The following is a 17,107-nucleotide window of genomic DNA, read 5'->3' on the forward strand; positions in this document are numbered from 1 at the left end:
GAGTTTAAATAAGTCATCCGCTTGGACACTTCGCTGAGGTAAAAGTACTTTCCTTTGTATAAATATTTGATGTTCTGTTTTTACCGTTTACAGTAAGTAACCTATAAAACTTAGCTAGCTTAAATGGCCTTGTAGTTAACTTGCTAATGTAACACATGCTCTCATAAAATACATCGCTAAAAATGTGATGTTTCAGTCAAATTTTATATATTTTGATTAAGTAAATATATGTTTCTAATATATATAATATACTTCTTTAAATTTGACCTCCTGCACTGAATTAAGGTCACTGTAGACCTTTTCTGCTTCTGTATAGAATAAATTTGAGGATCTGTTGCACTTTGATGTCCCATGTAGTTTACTAACATCATTAGACCAGAATCTCTTAGTGGTTCATTGATCTAGTAGGTCTCCTGGACCTTAAAACTGCATCTCCACCTTGATTTTCAAACCCTAATTACATTTTTTCTTGTTTGCTTTGCCAGTTTAAAACCAATTTAAAGTTTTATCTGGATGCAAAGTCCAAATGACTTACCCCGTGATTTATCTATATTGATGGTGATTACATTTGTTGTTATGGTTTGTTTGATTTATGGTTTAGACTGATATGTTTTTAGTAGTTTTAATGGTTTTGTGATGTAAGGGTGTAACTGTTTTATTTGTTTTTAATTAGTTTTAATGTTTTTATGGCTGAAGTGCGGTGCTTAAGTCAATGTTGTATTGTGTTGAACTGTGCTATATAAATAAATTGACTTATGGATAGAAATGTGGATGGAAATAAACTAACTTTTACAGCTTCATAGGTCAAACATATTTCTTTTTATTTTTACAGTGTTTACATCAAGCTACCTCCAGCCATGCCACATATTAAAACATCTAAGAAAAGCCTTCCAGCCTCAACATTGTTAGATATTAAGTCGCAGAAATGTGGACTGCGGCACACAGTTTACTCAGTCAGTGGAAATGAGTACACTGGGGAGTGGCAGAACAACAAGAAGCATGGTGAGATACTCAGTTACAGCTTCCACTTAACTACTGAAATGTCTGTGAATGCCTAGTCATTAATTATAACATACATTTGTTTCATTATACATAAAATGTATTTTTTTCCCAAGGCAAAGGAACTCAAGTTTGGAAGAAGTCTGGTGCCATTTATAATGGAGAGTGGAAATTTGGAAAACGTGATGGATGTGGTACCTACAGTGTTCTGCTTCCAGAATCAAAGGCTTATGCAAGAAAGTACTGTGGTGGATGGAAGAATGGAAAGAAGCATGTATGTTTTTGACTTGATGTTTTACATGCATACTGTGCCAGGTGTGTGTTACATCTGTGATATATGTTTCTATTTTTTTCAGGGGTATGGAACATACTTTTACGACAACTCTTCAGTTTATGAGGGAGAGTGGAGTGAGGACCAACGCAGCGGCTGGGGAAGGATGTACTATGAGAACGGAAACATCTATGAGGGAGAGTGGATGAAGGATAAGAATCACGGACATGGCATCATTCGGTTTTGTAAGGGAAATTTGCTTTACGTACATTTCAGTCAAAAATAGGTTATGGTTTGGGCACCCTTACATAGTATGGGATTTTAAAATCTGCCTTTCATCTTGTGCTATAGCAAATGGTAACTGGTATGAAGGCACCTGGCAAGATGGCAAGAAGAACGGTAATGGAAAGTTCTACTTTTCGGACAAAGGCCAGCTTTATGTAGGTTTTTGGGTGGCTGGAATGGCAAAATGTGGGACCTTGACTGATTTTGGCCAGGATGAAGCACCAGCTCCAGTGAAGTATCCAATCCCAAAGGTACAACACTGCCACAGACTTTGACAGCCATGCATCTAAATAAATTACTTGATTTTCGCACCACTTACATAACACAATCAAATAAGCATCAACAACAAATCCTCTTTCTGATGCAATATTGTGGATTAAAACATGTACCTGTCTTCTTTTTCCCCCCCAAGCTACATCTGGTGGACATGGAGTTGGTTTTAAGGGAAGCCAAATCAGCTTACCTTGATAAGTACTGATAAACAACAAGAAGCAAGTTTCCACTCCAGCACATGCTCACTGATAAGGAACAAATAAAAGGAGAGCGCATAATGGTATTCAGAATGTTTCATTCATTGTTAATATTTTAAGTCAGATTATTTGTCTGTTTTGGAGGAGCAAACAAGCTCCTGTGTTTCTAGTGCCAAAATTTAATATGTATTTAACTGAGCTAATGTTCTGATAATTCAAACTCTGTACATGAAGAAAAATACCCAATTACATGTCTAGAACTGGATTCAGAAGAGTAAACCACTTTGATACCAGTGTAAGCACACAATAAAAGGCTGTGGATTCAGTGATTGTAGGCACACAATTAGGTGTTTTTCTTCATGCACACAGTTTAACATTCTTCAGCACTGACAATTAACTCAGATCAGTTTCTCTAAACTGATGAGAACAAAACACCATTTAAATGTGAATAAACATGACTTACTGAAAAGCTCTCTAGGGGTACTCCAAGAATGAAAGATGAAATCAACATTCTAATTTAGGAGACAAGTGGAGTGCTCAGGCTTTACAAAATGAAACACGGAGGAACACTAGAGCTAAATATCAACAGGTACTCCAGAGGTCAAACTGTGCTGATACAAGAAGTGTAATGATTTAGATTCTAAAGAAACTTCAGTATAAAGCCTTTGTACAGCATGAGGATGATTGCTGATGAAAAACGGTGTGTATTTATGCAGAAAATTGTCTTTCAGTAATTGCATGTAATTTGCATATCCTAACATTAGTAATTAGTTTTCAAATAGTCTCTTCAAATCATTTTTTACACTTTTTAAACTTTGAAAGTCAGTTGGTATAAAAATGTTTATTTTAACATCACAGCCTCTGCTACAGATGTCAGCAAATATACGCTAATAGTACTGTAGTTTAGGCAAGTGATTAGTCAGCGCAGAATGCATTCTGAATGCAAGTGGTGAACAGTACAATAGGTCATGTAAATATGGAGCAAAAAGTTACATATGTGTGGTTCACAAAACACAACAAAGTAATATACATAAACAAATACGAGTGTTCACTGACAAAGTGGTAAATAAAAGCAGCAGGCAACAGACAGGATGTCAAGTTACTCTTGGATGTGTGTAGACATAAATCAAGCAACTATAACAGTTAAGACTTCATGATTTCAAGCTACATGCATTATGTCAGATTTGTGAGTTCACAGTTGAAACAAAAGTGTCTTCTAAAAATACAGTTCCTCGCAAAAGTAAATTTCACAACAAAGGGTGATGAATATCTTCATTCCTGTAAAAAATTAGAAGCCAGTAATGTGGCTTCTTCCTTGGACAAATCTCCACGGAGTCAAAGTTCAACCATAGATGTGTATCCGCTGTACACATTTATGGGAAATGTGAGCTTGGTGACTGCAGAATGGAAGATTCCCCTCTGTTGTCGAGCTCGTTTTGGAGCCTGGTGAGGTTAGAAAGCTCCTCCAGCTCCTGAAACTGTCTGTCCGTCTTGTGGCTGACCAAAGAGCGGTAGAAATGTACAGCGAAGACGATGAAGACTAAACCAAAGGGAACCATAATGGAGGTGGAGGTAATGGCAGCAGCCACACCAGATGAAACTGTAGTACTATTGGATGTTTTGGGCTTCACGGGCAAAAATTTTACCCAGCAGAGTAGAACCACTTCAGCGAGGAAGAGCAAAGTACCAATAACAGTAGAAAAAGCCCAAGCCAGTTCAATGTGCCGGTGCATCCTCTCGTGTGGAGACTCCTTCACAGAGTTGAGATTGTGGACGTTGCTGACAGCCTCTATGTTGGGCAGAATGCAGGTGCTGACCATCAGAGCGAACAGGTGAACGGCCACGAGCACAGTGGTGCAGGCACTGAAGGCGATGAGGAGGGCAGGTGGGTAGGGATAGCTGTTGTCCAGCTGCACTTCTACCATGGCCACCTGGGGAGAAAAGAACAGGAAGAGAACAGGAACTTTACACACATGTCAGCTCTGTCATGTGACTGATTCATCTACGGTAGGATGTTTAGGGGGACGGTGTTACCATGGCAAATCCAGAGAGCAGAGCTGATGTCCGGCTGGAAGCTTTCAGTTTAGCTCGACTCAGGTACAGCTTCCTCCAGGAGAGTGCTTGCAGTGAATGCTCGCTCAGACTCATGTTGCGCCAAAAATCACACAAGGAAAAAAAAAAACACTGGAGAAGCCGCGCAGACGTGGCTGTTACTGTTGTGTGAAAAGAGAGAAATAAGAGTCCAACGGTGTACACTTACAAAGCATTTAACCTCGCCAGCTGACGGAACTGCGGAAGCTATTTTTTCACCAGCTGCCTTCAGCGTGCTGCACCTTACATTACCCAGAAGCCCGCGCGGTTTGAGGGCAACATCCGTTAGTAAACTAAGCCCCGTAAAGCGGTCACTACTCATCCCTGTAGAAGTTTACACTGGAGCAACTAAGTATGTAGTAATATTAAAAGAACTATGTTATTAAACTACTCCACGAAAGGCACTTCCGGCATATTAAAAATGTTGTTTTTTATTTGCAAATAAAGAAAGTGGGTCTAAAAGCTGCTTTTTAAAATTTGGAAAAGCTAGTTATGAAATATGTGCTGATAGTGGTGAAAATTTATTTAGTTTCACCCACAAACAAACAGTAACTCCCCTGCCGTGATGAATGCTGCTGGTGTGTAATGAAAGCGCTGACATGCCGTGACGTTGTCCAACAATGTTTTGGTTCCTGGCGGTGACGTAATACACAAAACATGGTTCCCTTGTTTTGAACCTGTAAAGCGTGCTAAGTGCTGCTTCTTTAACTCCACCGCGCCTCCGCCGAGATGCTTCTCCGACCCTGAGCCACTAGGGAAAACGTTAACGGGGAAGACGATGGCTCAGGCTGCGGAGACGTGCGCCGAGTCCGGACGCAGGCTGGTGTGTAGCTACCATCTGCCGTTGTAACGTTAGCTTGCGAGGCGCCTCCACTGGCAGCGAGCTAATTAGTTAGCTATGCTAACGTTTGTAAACGTTGAGGGGGGAATTTGTCAAGTCAGGGAAGCTGCTTAAGTTTGACGCGACAGGGAAGAACGATAGATATTTTTTTGGGTTTTACCACTACTTTTATGCGTGTAGTAGTTTGAGGAAGCGTTAAAGAAACACAAATTAATATCTGGATGAGTGAAATCGCACAAGCAGTTTTCAATTAGAGACTATCATGCAACATTAGTGCATTTTCCCCAGTGGAAGCGCAGTTTAACGATCATTTCACCAAACGACAGGTTTAAAGAAAAATGCTGCTACTGTAGGAAGTGTTACTATCAGCATATGCCCCAGTGTGAAAGTTAGGCATGAAATTATCACTCTGGCTGTGGGTGTGTGGAGAGAAGGGGGCCCTTTGTGGCAGAAAAAGAGTTTGCTTTCCACGCGTGTTCCAGTTTTGTCATGTAAATCATCTGGTTCTCAATGGCAGCGCTCCATCTGCCGGAGGATGTACGATGAAAACGAGGATTTGTCTGATGTGGAGGAAATTGCAAACATCAGAGGTTTCAGCGTGGAGGAGAAGCTCGTCAGTGACAGCTACAGCGCAGACTTTGTCCACTCAATGGAGGGTAAAGGTAAAGCAACTCAAGTCACATTCATGCTCGGTTGTTTATTGCTGCAGTGATTATATCGTTTTGCAGTAAAACAAACGCACCTGCATGCTTTTAAATGTGAATGCTTTGAACTAAAACACACTGATCTTTGCAGACTTCACCTATGAATATGTGCAAAGGGAGGCCCTCAGGATCCCACTCATTTTTAAAGAGAAAGATGAACTAGGGATCAGGTGAGGAGTCATTTGCAGTCATTCATAATAATCTTTGACTGTGCTCATGCTGTTGATTAAACCCACAATTTAGCAACACATGCAATTTATTAACTGAATGACATGCGCATCTCTTTTACATTTAAACAGAATGCCAGACCCAGAATTTACAGTCAGTGAAATTAAAGGATTAGTTGGTAAGTGGAATGCTACAAACACAATCACACACATATATTTACAGATTTGTTAAATGTGTCTTAAATGCAAGCAACATCTAAAATGTATCTGCATCTCAAAGAATCCTAGTTGTTCATTCAGAGAGTTAAAGATTTTAAAGTAACAACTGACGTGATGAATACTGGGAATTTCAAAATGATTAGTTCTGGTCATGTTGGATAACAAATCTCTGCAATAATGGTTCTGGGAGAGGGAGAAATACCACACTGATTGGACCTGCCCTCTCAAAAATGATTTCAAGTGTCCTAGTAAGTGTCATATAGTTTGATCTATTGTATGTCTGTAAAGAAACCACTTTCACTATGTGCAATCCTGTGGTGAGGTTAGGGTATAACTAAAAAAAACAACACAAAGCCTGGGCTAATAAATTGACAAAAGTGTTTTTTTTGTAATTGATTATTTAGTAAATGGAGGAGCAAGCATTCCAACTACTTTTGTTGTCAAAAAATGGATCTGGGCATCACAAGATGTATAAATTGGGAAAATTTAATGTCTTATTGTTACCATGATTTTCATTTTAACATTAAATATACATGTTTATTGATCCATCTACTGATGCTTGTCTTTTTTTGTCTAACTCTGATTTGATATTTTGATATGTGTGCAGGATTATTATGGTATTGTGGGTGTGTCCATATCCACTTTCTCAAATTGTTGTGGTATAATGTGTCGTCTGTTTTAAAAACTATATATTTTTCAATCTATTGTCTGCTACATTATTACAATAATGTTTAAATTCTGATGAGATAATTTTGTAGTTGTTTTCGAATGCCCTGATACATAACTGTGTGAGGTGAAGCATGAAAGGCACGAAGGCAGAACATGTTCAGGGTGTAGTTGCTCCATCTAGTGGGGAACTTTGTGAATAACATATATATATAAATAAATATAATGTACATTTATTCGAGTGACATGCATATAACTACAGTTGTGCAGTTTTCCCATGATAAAATCTTTCATATCCAAACTTTTCCGTGTATAAATCTAAATTTTGTGCTAATTTACGGACCACTTTTGTCAATAATTAATGACAGTAGAGAAGATTGCAGATTAATTTCACTTTGTGTCCTGCTTGTTTGTTGCAGGCAGTCGCCGGTCTGTGGACGTCATGGACGTGAGCACTCAGAAAGGCACTGAGATGAGCATGGCGCAGTTTGTCCGTTATTATGAGACGCCGGAGGAAGAACGGGACAAACTCTTCAATGTCATCAGCTTAGAGTTCAGCCACACTAAGCTGGAGAACCTCATCAAGCGGCCCACAGTGGTAATCTCACATCATGCAGTGATATTTAATGAAAGGTTTGATAGAGGTCACAGATTTAGCACCTTATTCTAAGAGGGATGACTAACGACACTGGGATTGGTTTTTAATTGCTCTCACAGGTGGATCAAGTGGACTGGGTGGACAACATGTGGCCTTGTGATCTGAAACAAAGCCAAATAGAAGCCACCAATGTCATTTCAGAGATGAAGTACCCAAAAGTGCAAAGGTATGACATTGCTGCTGTGGTGTGTTTCATAAAGTTCCCTCTGGTGATGTATATTAGTCTGTAAAATATGTATAAAGAAATGTATAAAGAAACTGGGGAAAATGTCTGCATTCCTTGGCTGTAAATAATACTTCTCCTCCCCTCTGAGTGTCTCATCTATCGCTCCATCATAGTAGAGCGTTGCGTACTGTCACCTCCTGTACGTGCTCTTGATTGTTGCTAGGCAGCAGAATTTTTTTCCACAGAGGAGGATGGTTTATAACAGCTGTGGTCTTGACTGCACAGACACTTCTGAGCCAATCAGCTGAAGAAGAATCGAGATGAATCAAAACCAGTGGTGCCGTTATTTTTTTTTTAACCTCCCATATTTGCAGATATTACACAGAGACTCTTCTAACCTCCCATATTCCTTCCAGAGGTTAGGTGGTTACTGATGGAATAACTAACAGCTGTACTAAATTCTACTAATGAATAATTTCTGCCTTAACTTCATGCAATATGTATACCAACAGTTTTAATTTCACTACCACTATGAGTTGGTAGGTTAGCTATGGTTATGCTGCTACAGTGATTTTTTTCTGTGTCAGTGCAGGCACAGTGCAGAAACCTGCCTGTTTTATTATTAAAGATCGCGCTGTTTCCATGTGTTTGCTGAAGGAGTAGTGTACAAATCTCTCCGGCTTTACTGTAGAAAACAGTTATTGTAATATTTTCAGTCACAATGCTTCCTGATGCAGTGACACACTGTCTTTTTAGGCTGTTTGTATTTCATTATTTTGTGTATTTGTAGAGATGAAAAAAGTTCTTATTAATTAATTATAATATGTAATCTATTGATTTATTTTACACCTTTCTTTATTTTCAGTTAGCCTTGCTTCTTGACATTTTACTAATGTTCACACTATCAATTTTGCAATAAGTCAGAAAATTCTACTTATTATGGAGCTAAAATTATTTGTTTAGAACCAGTTGCTTGACTCCTATATGTTAGTTTGATAAGCTGCTTAAATCTCTTTTAAAGCAAAATTGCAACAAAGACTAAATTAATACACCACTTTGAGTTTTAGGAAATTCCGATGTGCTTTCTTCCTGATTTTCTCCTTACAGATAAATTAATACACAGAACAAACTATTATCTCTGTTTTGTCATTTTCTCTCATACAGGCAAAATTACTGATCAGGCTTTAATATGATTTTTTTTCTTTCTACCTTTGTTGTAGTTGAACTTAGTAGCAACCCTGGCTGTGGTCGTTTTTAGCGTGAAGTTTGAACTATAAGATTTTTCACATTATGATTTTGCTCATGCTGTAAAGGTCCCATATTGTACCTTTTTTTTTCTTTTTTCCAAATTAATGAAAGTCTCACATGTCCACAGAATGGGTCTTTCAATGTTTCATTCCAAAATGAGGCAAAGATGGTTTGTTTTTCCATGTCTGTATCAAATCTGGTTCTAAACAGGCCGTTTTAGTGTCCGCAGCTTTAAATTCTATCCAGACCCCATTCAGGAAGAAAACTCCCTCTGCATCCGTGATTGACAGTGCAGAGAAAAAAACAGTCAACCGAGCTGCAGATCCAGACGTAAATGAGCGTGTGAGACCAGGACTCTCTAAGAGATAGCTGTACATGGAAATACAGCTGAACTAACAACACTGCTGTTGTTTTTTACTCTTTTACTTCAGACAACATTGCAATTATAAAATCAGAAGTGTAGCAGTGCAGATCAGCAGCTCAGAAATGGCTTTGAAGTGTCTGCTAGTTAACATGTAATGTTACTGGACTGAATTTTTGTCATTTTTTTCACACTTGTGTCTGACAACAGAAAATATGAAAATAAAAATGGCTTTATTGGGACTCTATTGTAACAGCTTTCATTTTGCACCTCCAAGTTTATGAGAACCACAGAACACGAGAAAATGGATTATGAACACATGGGACCCTAAAACGTTAAAACTCAGTCTATAATGAAACGGTCAAAATGACTTCGCTGGTGATATTTAACATTTTATCAATTAGGCTCTTCTGTTCAAGAAAGATGCATTGTAAACAGTTTTGTTCCTATTTGTTGAAGTGTCTCAGTGTTTTTCAGTGGAATTCACAGCACAACAGATGCCTTTGGAAACATTTTTATTTTCTGTTTACACTTCAGTAGTGATTCTCTCAGAGCTGTTCCCATCCAGCTAAATCAGCCAATCATTTATTTCTCGGGGTGTTAATCATTCCGCAATTAATTTCCAGAGGAGAGATGCCCTATTGTGAACTATTCTGTATGCTGTAGTGCTTCTGTAGCTTCTAGTAGTGTTTTTTTAATATCTTTTTTCCAGTAAAAAACAATTACTGACGATTACTGCTTCTTCTAATTGGACAAGATGTGTTTTTCCTTTTTTGATACTTTCGAAAGTCGGTCTGTTATGCTTGGACAGCCCTGTTATATACTTATCTATGATATGATTATGAATTATCTTCTTATTTCCCTGTTAGGTACTGTTTGATGAGCGTGAAGGGCTGCTACACGGACTTCCACATTGATTTTGGGGGAACGTCCGTGTGGTATCATGTGTTCAAGGGACAGAAAGTAAGTTGTTTGTAGTCTTTTATATGTGATATTTTCTGACGTAAGCCTTAATTTACTATTGTTACCGCCCGGCAAAACTGCGTTTTCCGGAAAGTGTTGTTTTCAGTTGCATGGTCTTGCTTGCTTGTTTGTCTGTCTGTAACAATTTGGTTTCCGCGCGATAACTTGATAAAATATTGATGTAGCCTCACCATATTTGGTACACAGGTGTACCATAATAAGGCACAGGTCAAGTTCGCATTTGGTGACCGTGACCTCATTTTCAAGGTCACAGGGGTCATCTTTGTCGCCGGGTGGTCCAAGTTTGGCAAAACTTCTTGTTGGTTTAACTGACCGTTTGGATAGAAATTAAGAAAACATCTGGAAATCATTTTACACGTATGAGTTGATTTCACTTTAGTCTTGAAGAAGCAGATGTAAAAAAAAAAAAAAATGTGCTTCTCCTCAGGTGTTCTGGCTTGTGCCTCCAACCCCACACAACCTTGCTCTGTATGAGGACTGGGTTCTGTCAGGCAAGCAGAGCGATATCTTCCTGGGAGACCGAGCTGATGGATGCCAGAGAGTGGAGCTTAAACAAGGATACACCTTCTTCATCCCGTCTGGTGTGTTGGCATGGGCTTTTTAAAGCAGATTAGCTACCACTTGAATGAACAGAAACGCTCTATTTGACCATTACACAATGTATTTCCCTCTGCGGGTTTGAATGAATCCTCTCTTTGTTCTGTATCTCTTTATATATGTCTTGTACTTTTGCGTTTTTGTAATTAAGGGTGGATTCACGCTGTCTACACTCCCGTGGACACGCTGGTGTTCGGAGGCAATATTCTGCACAGCTTTAACATTCCTATGCAGCTTACCATCCATGAGATAGAGAACAGGACGAAGGTAGGAGGCTGTTTTCTCCAATGTGTGGCTGACCTGCACACATGGGATAAATGATTTCTCTTGCGAGCCAGAAGGTGAAGAGTTCACCTGCAAGAGACAGGAGGATGAGAGGAAGCAGTTTGGTTGAGGCTGAAAGAGAATAAGAGGCAAAGGGAAAATATTTCGAAGTGACAAAATGTAAAAAAAATAAGATTATGAATTGTGTACAAAAATATATATCAGAAACATTAATGTGCAGATTATTGTATATTTTTCAAATGGAGAAAAACATTTTCTAAGCGCCCTCATACTGAATAAATGTAAAGAAAGCAATATTTTTGAAGATGTCAGAGTTGTGTAAGTCCGTCTTGCAAAGCTCATATTTTTGGAAAACTTTCTTGTAGGAAATTCAGAATATATTTATGTTTTTATACATTGCCGTTTAAAAGTTTGGAGTCACTTAGAAATGTCCTTATTTTTCAAGGAAAGGCAGTTTTTTTCAATGAAAATAACATTAAATTAATCAGAAATACAGTCAAGACATGTGGTAAATGACTGTTCTAGCTGGAAACGGCAGATTTTTAATGGAATATCTCCATAGGGGTACAGAGGAACATTTCCAGCAACCATCACTCCTGTGTTCTAATGCTACATTGTGTTAGCTAATGGTGTTGAAGGCTCACTGATGATTAGAAAACCCTTGTGCAGTTATGTTAGCACATGGATAAAAGTGTGAAGTTGTCTAGGTTACCCCAAACTTTTGTGCATTGCCATGTTTGTGGCTCTTACACACTATTATTACAAAAGAATAATGATCATATCTTGTAAAGTGTATCTGTTGAGATTTGAGTTGTATTCTTGAATAATTTGTTTGCTTGTGTGCATTTGAGTGTAATATGTTGTTCTCTGTCTCTGTTGTGACAAAGCTCAGCATATTGCTATGAGTAATAATCTCTTAGGCTGTTTATCCCCACGCTGCTGTCAGTGATATGTTTCCTGGCTGAAGTCTCAATCATGTACCTTCTTAGCAACACACACGAAATTGTTTTTAAATGACTGAGAAGTCAGGATTCCCCTGCAGAACTCGAACCACACTTTTCTTAAGAAAGCTGTTTTTGATTTTTTTTTTAACAAACTAGGTTTCAGCTAAAATCCTGCAAAAACTAGTTTACTTTAGTTCATGTTAATATAAATTTTCTTGCCTTGTTTTCAGGTGCATTCCAAATTTCGTTTTCCGTTCTACTATGAGATATGCTGGTATGTCCTGGAGCGATATCTGCACTGCCTGACCAAACGCTCCTACCTTTCTCAAGAGGTCCGAAAAGAGCCTATGGGTGAGTGAAATTAATTAATGTACATCTATTCTCCTGTATCTCCTGTCTGTCTGTGGCTGCTGATAAAATCTTGTTTTGTTGTTGTACTTCACTGTTTCTTAATTAATCTCTGATCAGAGGTTAAAGCTGAATAACGTTTCTGCCCTCCATGTGACCGGCTCTATTGTAAGAGGTACTGTTTGGGAACATTAGCTTTATTTTGCTGCTTTAAACCTACAAATTAAGACCATAATTATTAAGATTAAATTAGAAAGTTTGGGGGAAGATACACGAACAAATCTTTAAAAGTCAAGGTGGAATTTGTTAAATTGTGACTGTCCCACAAATATACCATTTGACATTTACATAAGGGGTTATTACAGGTTATCTGCTTTTGTCCTTCAGACTTTGAGACAAAGGTGAAGACAGAGAGTCCCTCCTCTGACTCCAGGAGCCAGGACACATACGAGGACTCATGTGGGACTCAAGTCAGGGACGACCAGGTTGAAAAATCAGAAAGAGTCGCTCAGGATGGTCCCTGCTCGCCTGACGCTGCGAAGGGCCAACACCTAAAAGCTGTTTTATGTATTGACTCTGAGGACAGCTGTAATCCCGGCTCCACCTCTCTCGATTTCCCCAAAACACCCTTGGACTCGCCGACCTCAGAGTGTCAGAATAAATGGACTCATTTGACGGAGTTCGAACTGAACGGACTCAGGACGCTGGTTGAGAAGCTGGAGTCGCTTCCTGAACACAAGAAATGTGTTCCAGTGGGAATAGAGAACCCACAAGCTCTGCTGGAGGACATGAAGGTAAGAAACAAAAGATGACAGAAGACACGAGCTTGTTCCACTCACATCAGATTACATAACAGGTATGACTTAGCCGTGACACACTTCTGATAAGCTTTTTGTTCTCCTCTGTGGCTGTGAAGGCCGTCTTAAAAGAACATGCTGATGACGACCCCAAATTAGCAATCACTGGAGTTCCTGTGGTGTGCTGGCCTAAGAAAACTATAAAGGTAAGAATGATTCATCTGTAGTGTGACACTTTCTTGCTGTTTTTGCTGCAAACTCAGTCTTTTGACTCTATTTTGGGGCTTTCAGATCAAGCTGATGAACACTTGATGATAGAAAAATCTATGTAATTCTAGAAAGAGTTTTGATCTAATGCACCTGTTGCTTGACTTTGTGCTAAAAGAACATGAAGAAATTTCATCTGAGAGATTCGCTTTGTGAAGTTTTCCTGTACCGTCATAACATCAATAAATCCATATCTTATAATTTTATATTTTTAAGAAATATACTCTTGTGTGCTTGCATACTTTCAAGTACATCATAAAGGCACATGCTGCCTACTGGACAGGTATTAGTAGCAGTGTTAATGCATTAGCAGTGTGTTGTCATGAGTTTTCATCAGCAAAGTTCTAATTGAACCACAGCACTGTTGACCCAGTTTATTTATTTTGTATTGATCTGTATTTCCTATGTTTGATCCTCACAAAGAAAAGGGCAATATGGGCTATCTATATTCTACCATTTGAACTTTAATACTTGCCTTTCTCCTGTCATCATCTTCCAAGTGAGAAGCTTTTTTTTCTCCGAGTTTTCCTGTCTTCCCCCTCGTGTTCCACCACTCATTGCATTCCTTCCCTAGAGCAGTAGATGTACTCATTTGCATAATTTTGACTTAACAGTCTGCGGTATTGCCTAATGAAGTAAATAATGAGTTTTTTTAATTATATATTTTTCCTCCTCTCCATACACATGCTTCTACATTCTGTGTTTTGTTGACATTAATACATTTTAATTTGCCCTCTGGATCCTAAACAAGCTTTTATTGGCACTGTTTTCTAGCATTGTTTACTGAGGATGGCAATTGTATGACACGTTTTCAGGCCACATGCAGAACCACAAGTTTCCTCTGTTCATATGTTTGCAGGGTTGCTTCGGGATCAAATTGGTATCAATTTTGACATTAACTGGGATGAATATTTCCAGAGGCCTCATAAATATCGTATTTTTTGCTCCTCTGTTCCTCCGGAAGAGGGAAATCATCTGTGCAGACGCTCATTATTGGAGTGCCACTTTGACTGCTTGTGCTTTTATGGCATGGGTATTTTGTGCAAAATACCTCCTGTGGTATAGTCCTCGTGAAATTGTTATATTGTAAACACAGGCAGGTTTGAAGTGCTTTTGATGTCGGTGTCATTTAGCCTTTGATTTCCTCCAGCCATGAACCGAGCAGTGGGCTGTAAGAGGGTTAGAATGGAGGCTTTTTTGCATTAATCTGCAAGATGTAAAAGGAAGAAGGAATCACTTTACCTCCTCCATTTCCTTAATACTACTTTTAGTATTCTCTTACTTGCAGTTTATTGTAATGCAAAAATACATAACATGTCAAAACGTCAGACACAGTGGGGTAAAGCACCATTTTTTTTTGTAAAATGTGTTGCCATATTGTGACTTTATTTTCGGTCACTCAGTGTTTTTAGTTTGTTTTAATTTTCTGTTAACAGTTAATTCTGCAAACAAACACTTGAACTGCACAAGAGACAGAGAAGCCTCAACAGGAGGTTTAAGAATGGGACATGAATGTATGGAGGTGACGCTTCTACTGGTCTCATAAACGCTCTGGATCACCCCCATCCGTCCCCCCAAAGGCCAGCTGCTGGTCCTGGGGCCTCTTTGTGTTTGCCTTTTGTAATGAGATGCCATCTGGCTCTATTGGCTGTGCAGAGCCTGCTGTCCTCTCCCTGTGATGCTCGTCATGAATATGATAACACCTTCTCTGCATGCTCCGTCCTCATTGGACAGAGGCAGACACCCCCCCAGTACATATTCTGATGCACAGCGGCCTCCCATTGGCTCTGTGCCTCCCAGCGCTCCTCCTCTTTTTCGGGGAGTCGATCCATATTAATGAGGCAGGCTTGTGTGTGTTTCCTACATCTGCTTGTGGTATTGTGGAGCTTTGGAGCAGGAGGGAGGGCTGTAGGCCTGACAGCAGTAGCAGGAGTAGAAGGAGGAGGAGGAGGAGACTGCAGCCATGTCAGTTTGCTGTGAGCTGGACGGTGTCTGAAAACCAGCCATGGCCATGTCGTTGAGCGCTGATGATGAGGACTACGACTCAGACTCTGAGCAGGTTAGCACACTAAAGCCCTGCAGGCAGGCACAGTGAGGCCGCCAGAGGAATGCTTGTGTCAGACAGAGCAATGTGCAGCATCACAGGGCAGCGAGGAAATGGAGCTACCTGGAGACAAAAGCATTGATTTAGTCTACCTTGAGTGCTTAGTCTTTTGATTTTTGCCTTTGTTTTTTGATAGCTTTTGCTGCTTGTGTGTTTGTGCATGCTTGTGTTTTCTGTCAGGTGAACCGAGCAGCAGGAGAAGGCTGTGTTTATATATCCCAGACCCTCGGGGCTGCTCTTGGTTGTTTGGAGATGCAGGAGCTGAGTCTTTCATGATGTGATTGTAAAAGTATCGAAATTCACGTTAGAATATACGTGACAGTAAAACAACAACAAAAAAGGTTTGTTGTGCCAGTATGTGTTGCTGAAAAAAACTGCAATTATGAAGTGAAATTTAAATGTTGTTTGGTGTTTATGTCAGGTGCATTTAAGATAGGACTCAACCATAAAGAAATGTGTTTTGTTCCATATTTCTGCTACTACATGCTTACCTCTGAACCACACCCCCTTACGTTAAGTCTGTGGCTGCGTTTGGATGTGAAAAACACTGACTGCAGATGAATGAGTACATCTTGCTCTGCTGCCAAATATCATAAGACGTTTTCAGTTAATGCACCTGTTCCTTACATCAGAGTTCAGCTATTTAAACAGCATTGAAATGAGCTTATCTCAGGGTTAATATACACACCAGACTGAATAACTGATAAGATATGAGGTAGTGTAGTTCCAAAGTCAAGTATGCCAGCACTTCAGCATCAATTTGAATGACTTGTGAAGTATTTTATTGCCAGAATACCTGCTTGTGAAGTATCGTTTCAGTATCTCCAAAGCGTGCTCTGTATGTATGGAGAGTTTACAGTTGATTGACTCTGTTACAGCTTGAGTAACTAAACACCAGAGGTTTTATTGGAGTTGTTGTCGTTTAACACTTGCTCCACTTTCCCTTTTTTAAGATGTAAAGTCTGTGCTTCACACAGTATATTGTAAACTGAGCACATGCTGTTGTGTTTTTTTCTCTTTTTTTCCTCAAATGCGGCATCAGCTTCACAGCATATGTCACCTCTACTGCTAAACAGAAAAGTAATCCCTCCAGGAAGCCCAGTCAATTGTATGGACATAAAGAGAAAATCACAATCTGGGTCACAATGATTACAGACTTTATAACAATATAAAAGTGGTCTATTTATGTCAGTGTTGACTTTAAACAGCACAGCGATGTGTGCTTTGCTGCAAACAACTATCTGATTCTAAATTACTTGCGCCTTGATTAAACAATTTGTCATTCTGTGCCTGTAGTGTATGTCCAGTGTGCGCTGTCTTCAGTGTGTGTTTAATGTGCTGATAAGCGTATCCTCAGTAGCTCGGAGCTGTGTCACTGAACATAAGAGTCTGCTTTGCATAATGTTTCCCAGCTGAATGAGCTTTGAAGTGCCAAAAAATGACAAGCCGGTCACCTGTACTGGCCTTATTACTGTACAAAGAGGACACATGTCTATTCTTTGTGCTGTAAGAAGGAAAACACACTCCAGCATGTAATGAGTACTTCTGCAGAAACGTGCTGAGGATGACGGCAAGATATCTTTGCAAAAAACACGTACCGCTGACATGCTGAGATTGAAAGGCAGTTGTGTCTTA

At 39.4% G+C, this 17,107-nt stretch overlaps 3 protein-coding genes across 4 annotated transcripts in view; 2 read left to right on the forward strand and 1 right to left on the reverse strand.

Moving 5' to 3' along the window:
- The first annotated feature begins 857 nt into the window (after nucleotides 1–857).
- morn3 (MORN repeat containing 3) lies at nucleotides 858–2,111 on the forward strand. Its single transcript, XM_022194601.2, has 5 exons — nucleotides 858–1,002; nucleotides 1,116–1,273; nucleotides 1,356–1,515; nucleotides 1,622–1,806; nucleotides 1,968–2,111. Exons 1-5 carry the CDS (start codon nucleotides 858–860, stop codon nucleotides 2,031–2,033), a joined length of 714 nt encoding a protein of 237 aa, XP_022050293.1. The 3' UTR covers nucleotides 2,034–2,111.
- Nucleotides 2,112–2,847: 736 nt separating this feature from the next.
- On the reverse strand, nucleotides 2,848–4,386 carry orai1b (ORAI calcium release-activated calcium modulator 1b). Its single transcript, XM_022194602.2, has 2 exons — nucleotides 4,060–4,386; nucleotides 2,848–3,956 (listed from the first exon to the last, which is right to left on the reverse strand). The coding sequence occupies exons 1-2, from the start codon at nucleotides 4,171–4,173 to the stop codon at nucleotides 3,399–3,401; spliced, it is 672 nt and encodes a 223-aa protein (XP_022050294.1). The 5' UTR covers nucleotides 4,174–4,386; the 3' UTR covers nucleotides 2,848–3,398.
- A 356-nt stretch (nucleotides 4,387–4,742) lies between these two features.
- Nucleotides 4,743–17,107, forward strand: part of LOC110951505 (lysine-specific demethylase 2B) — a 29,688-nt gene continuing 17,323 nt past the window's right edge. For both annotated transcript variants that reach the window (XM_022194598.2, XM_022194599.2), the window contains exons 1-12: nucleotides 4,743–4,939; nucleotides 5,475–5,619; nucleotides 5,753–5,831; nucleotides 5,961–6,007; nucleotides 7,133–7,311; nucleotides 7,431–7,537; nucleotides 10,016–10,109; nucleotides 10,558–10,711; nucleotides 10,879–10,994; nucleotides 12,187–12,307; nucleotides 12,692–13,098; nucleotides 13,221–13,307. In XM_022194598.2, the coding sequence (XP_022050290.1) occupies nucleotides 4,895–4,939; nucleotides 5,475–5,619; nucleotides 5,753–5,831; nucleotides 5,961–6,007; nucleotides 7,133–7,311; nucleotides 7,431–7,537; nucleotides 10,016–10,109; nucleotides 10,558–10,711; nucleotides 10,879–10,994; nucleotides 12,187–12,307; nucleotides 12,692–13,098; nucleotides 13,221–13,307 (1,581 nt within the window). In that variant the 5' untranslated portion in view covers nucleotides 4,743–4,894. The remainder of the gene's footprint in view (nucleotides 4,940–5,474; nucleotides 5,620–5,752; nucleotides 5,832–5,960; nucleotides 6,008–7,132; nucleotides 7,312–7,430; nucleotides 7,538–10,015; nucleotides 10,110–10,557; nucleotides 10,712–10,878; nucleotides 10,995–12,186; nucleotides 12,308–12,691; nucleotides 13,099–13,220; nucleotides 13,308–17,107) is intronic.

This window comes from Acanthochromis polyacanthus, chromosome 18 (assembly GCF_021347895.1).
Source record: "Acanthochromis polyacanthus isolate Apoly-LR-REF ecotype Palm Island chromosome 18, KAUST_Apoly_ChrSc, whole genome shotgun sequence".
In the NCBI taxonomy this organism is placed as follows: Eukaryota; Metazoa; Chordata; class Actinopteri; family Pomacentridae; genus Acanthochromis; species Acanthochromis polyacanthus.

What these genes read in the sequence shown, in the direction of transcription:
- morn3 (XM_022194601.2), top strand. Translation starts at nt 858, where the DNA reads ATGCCACATATTAAAACATCTAAGAAAAGCCTTCCAGCCTCAACATTG. An exon ending in GCAGAACAACAAGAAGCATG is followed by an intron (nt 1,003 to 1,115) that starts GTGAGATACTCA and finishes TTTTTTCCCAAG; the next exon opens with GCAAAGGAACTCAAGTTTGG. An exon ending in TGAAGTATCCAATCCCAAAG is followed by an intron (nt 1,807 to 1,967) that starts GTACAACACTGC and finishes TTCCCCCCCAAG; the next exon opens with CTACATCTGGTGGACATGGA.
- orai1b (XM_022194602.2), bottom strand. Translation starts at nt 4,173, where the DNA reads ATGAGTCTGAGCGAGCATTCACTGCAAGCACTCTCCTGGAGGAAGCTG. An exon ending in TGCTCTCTGGATTTGCCATG is followed by an intron (nt 3,957 to 4,059) that starts GTAACACCGTCC and finishes TTTTCTCCCCAG; the next exon opens with GTGGCCATGGTAGAAGTGCA.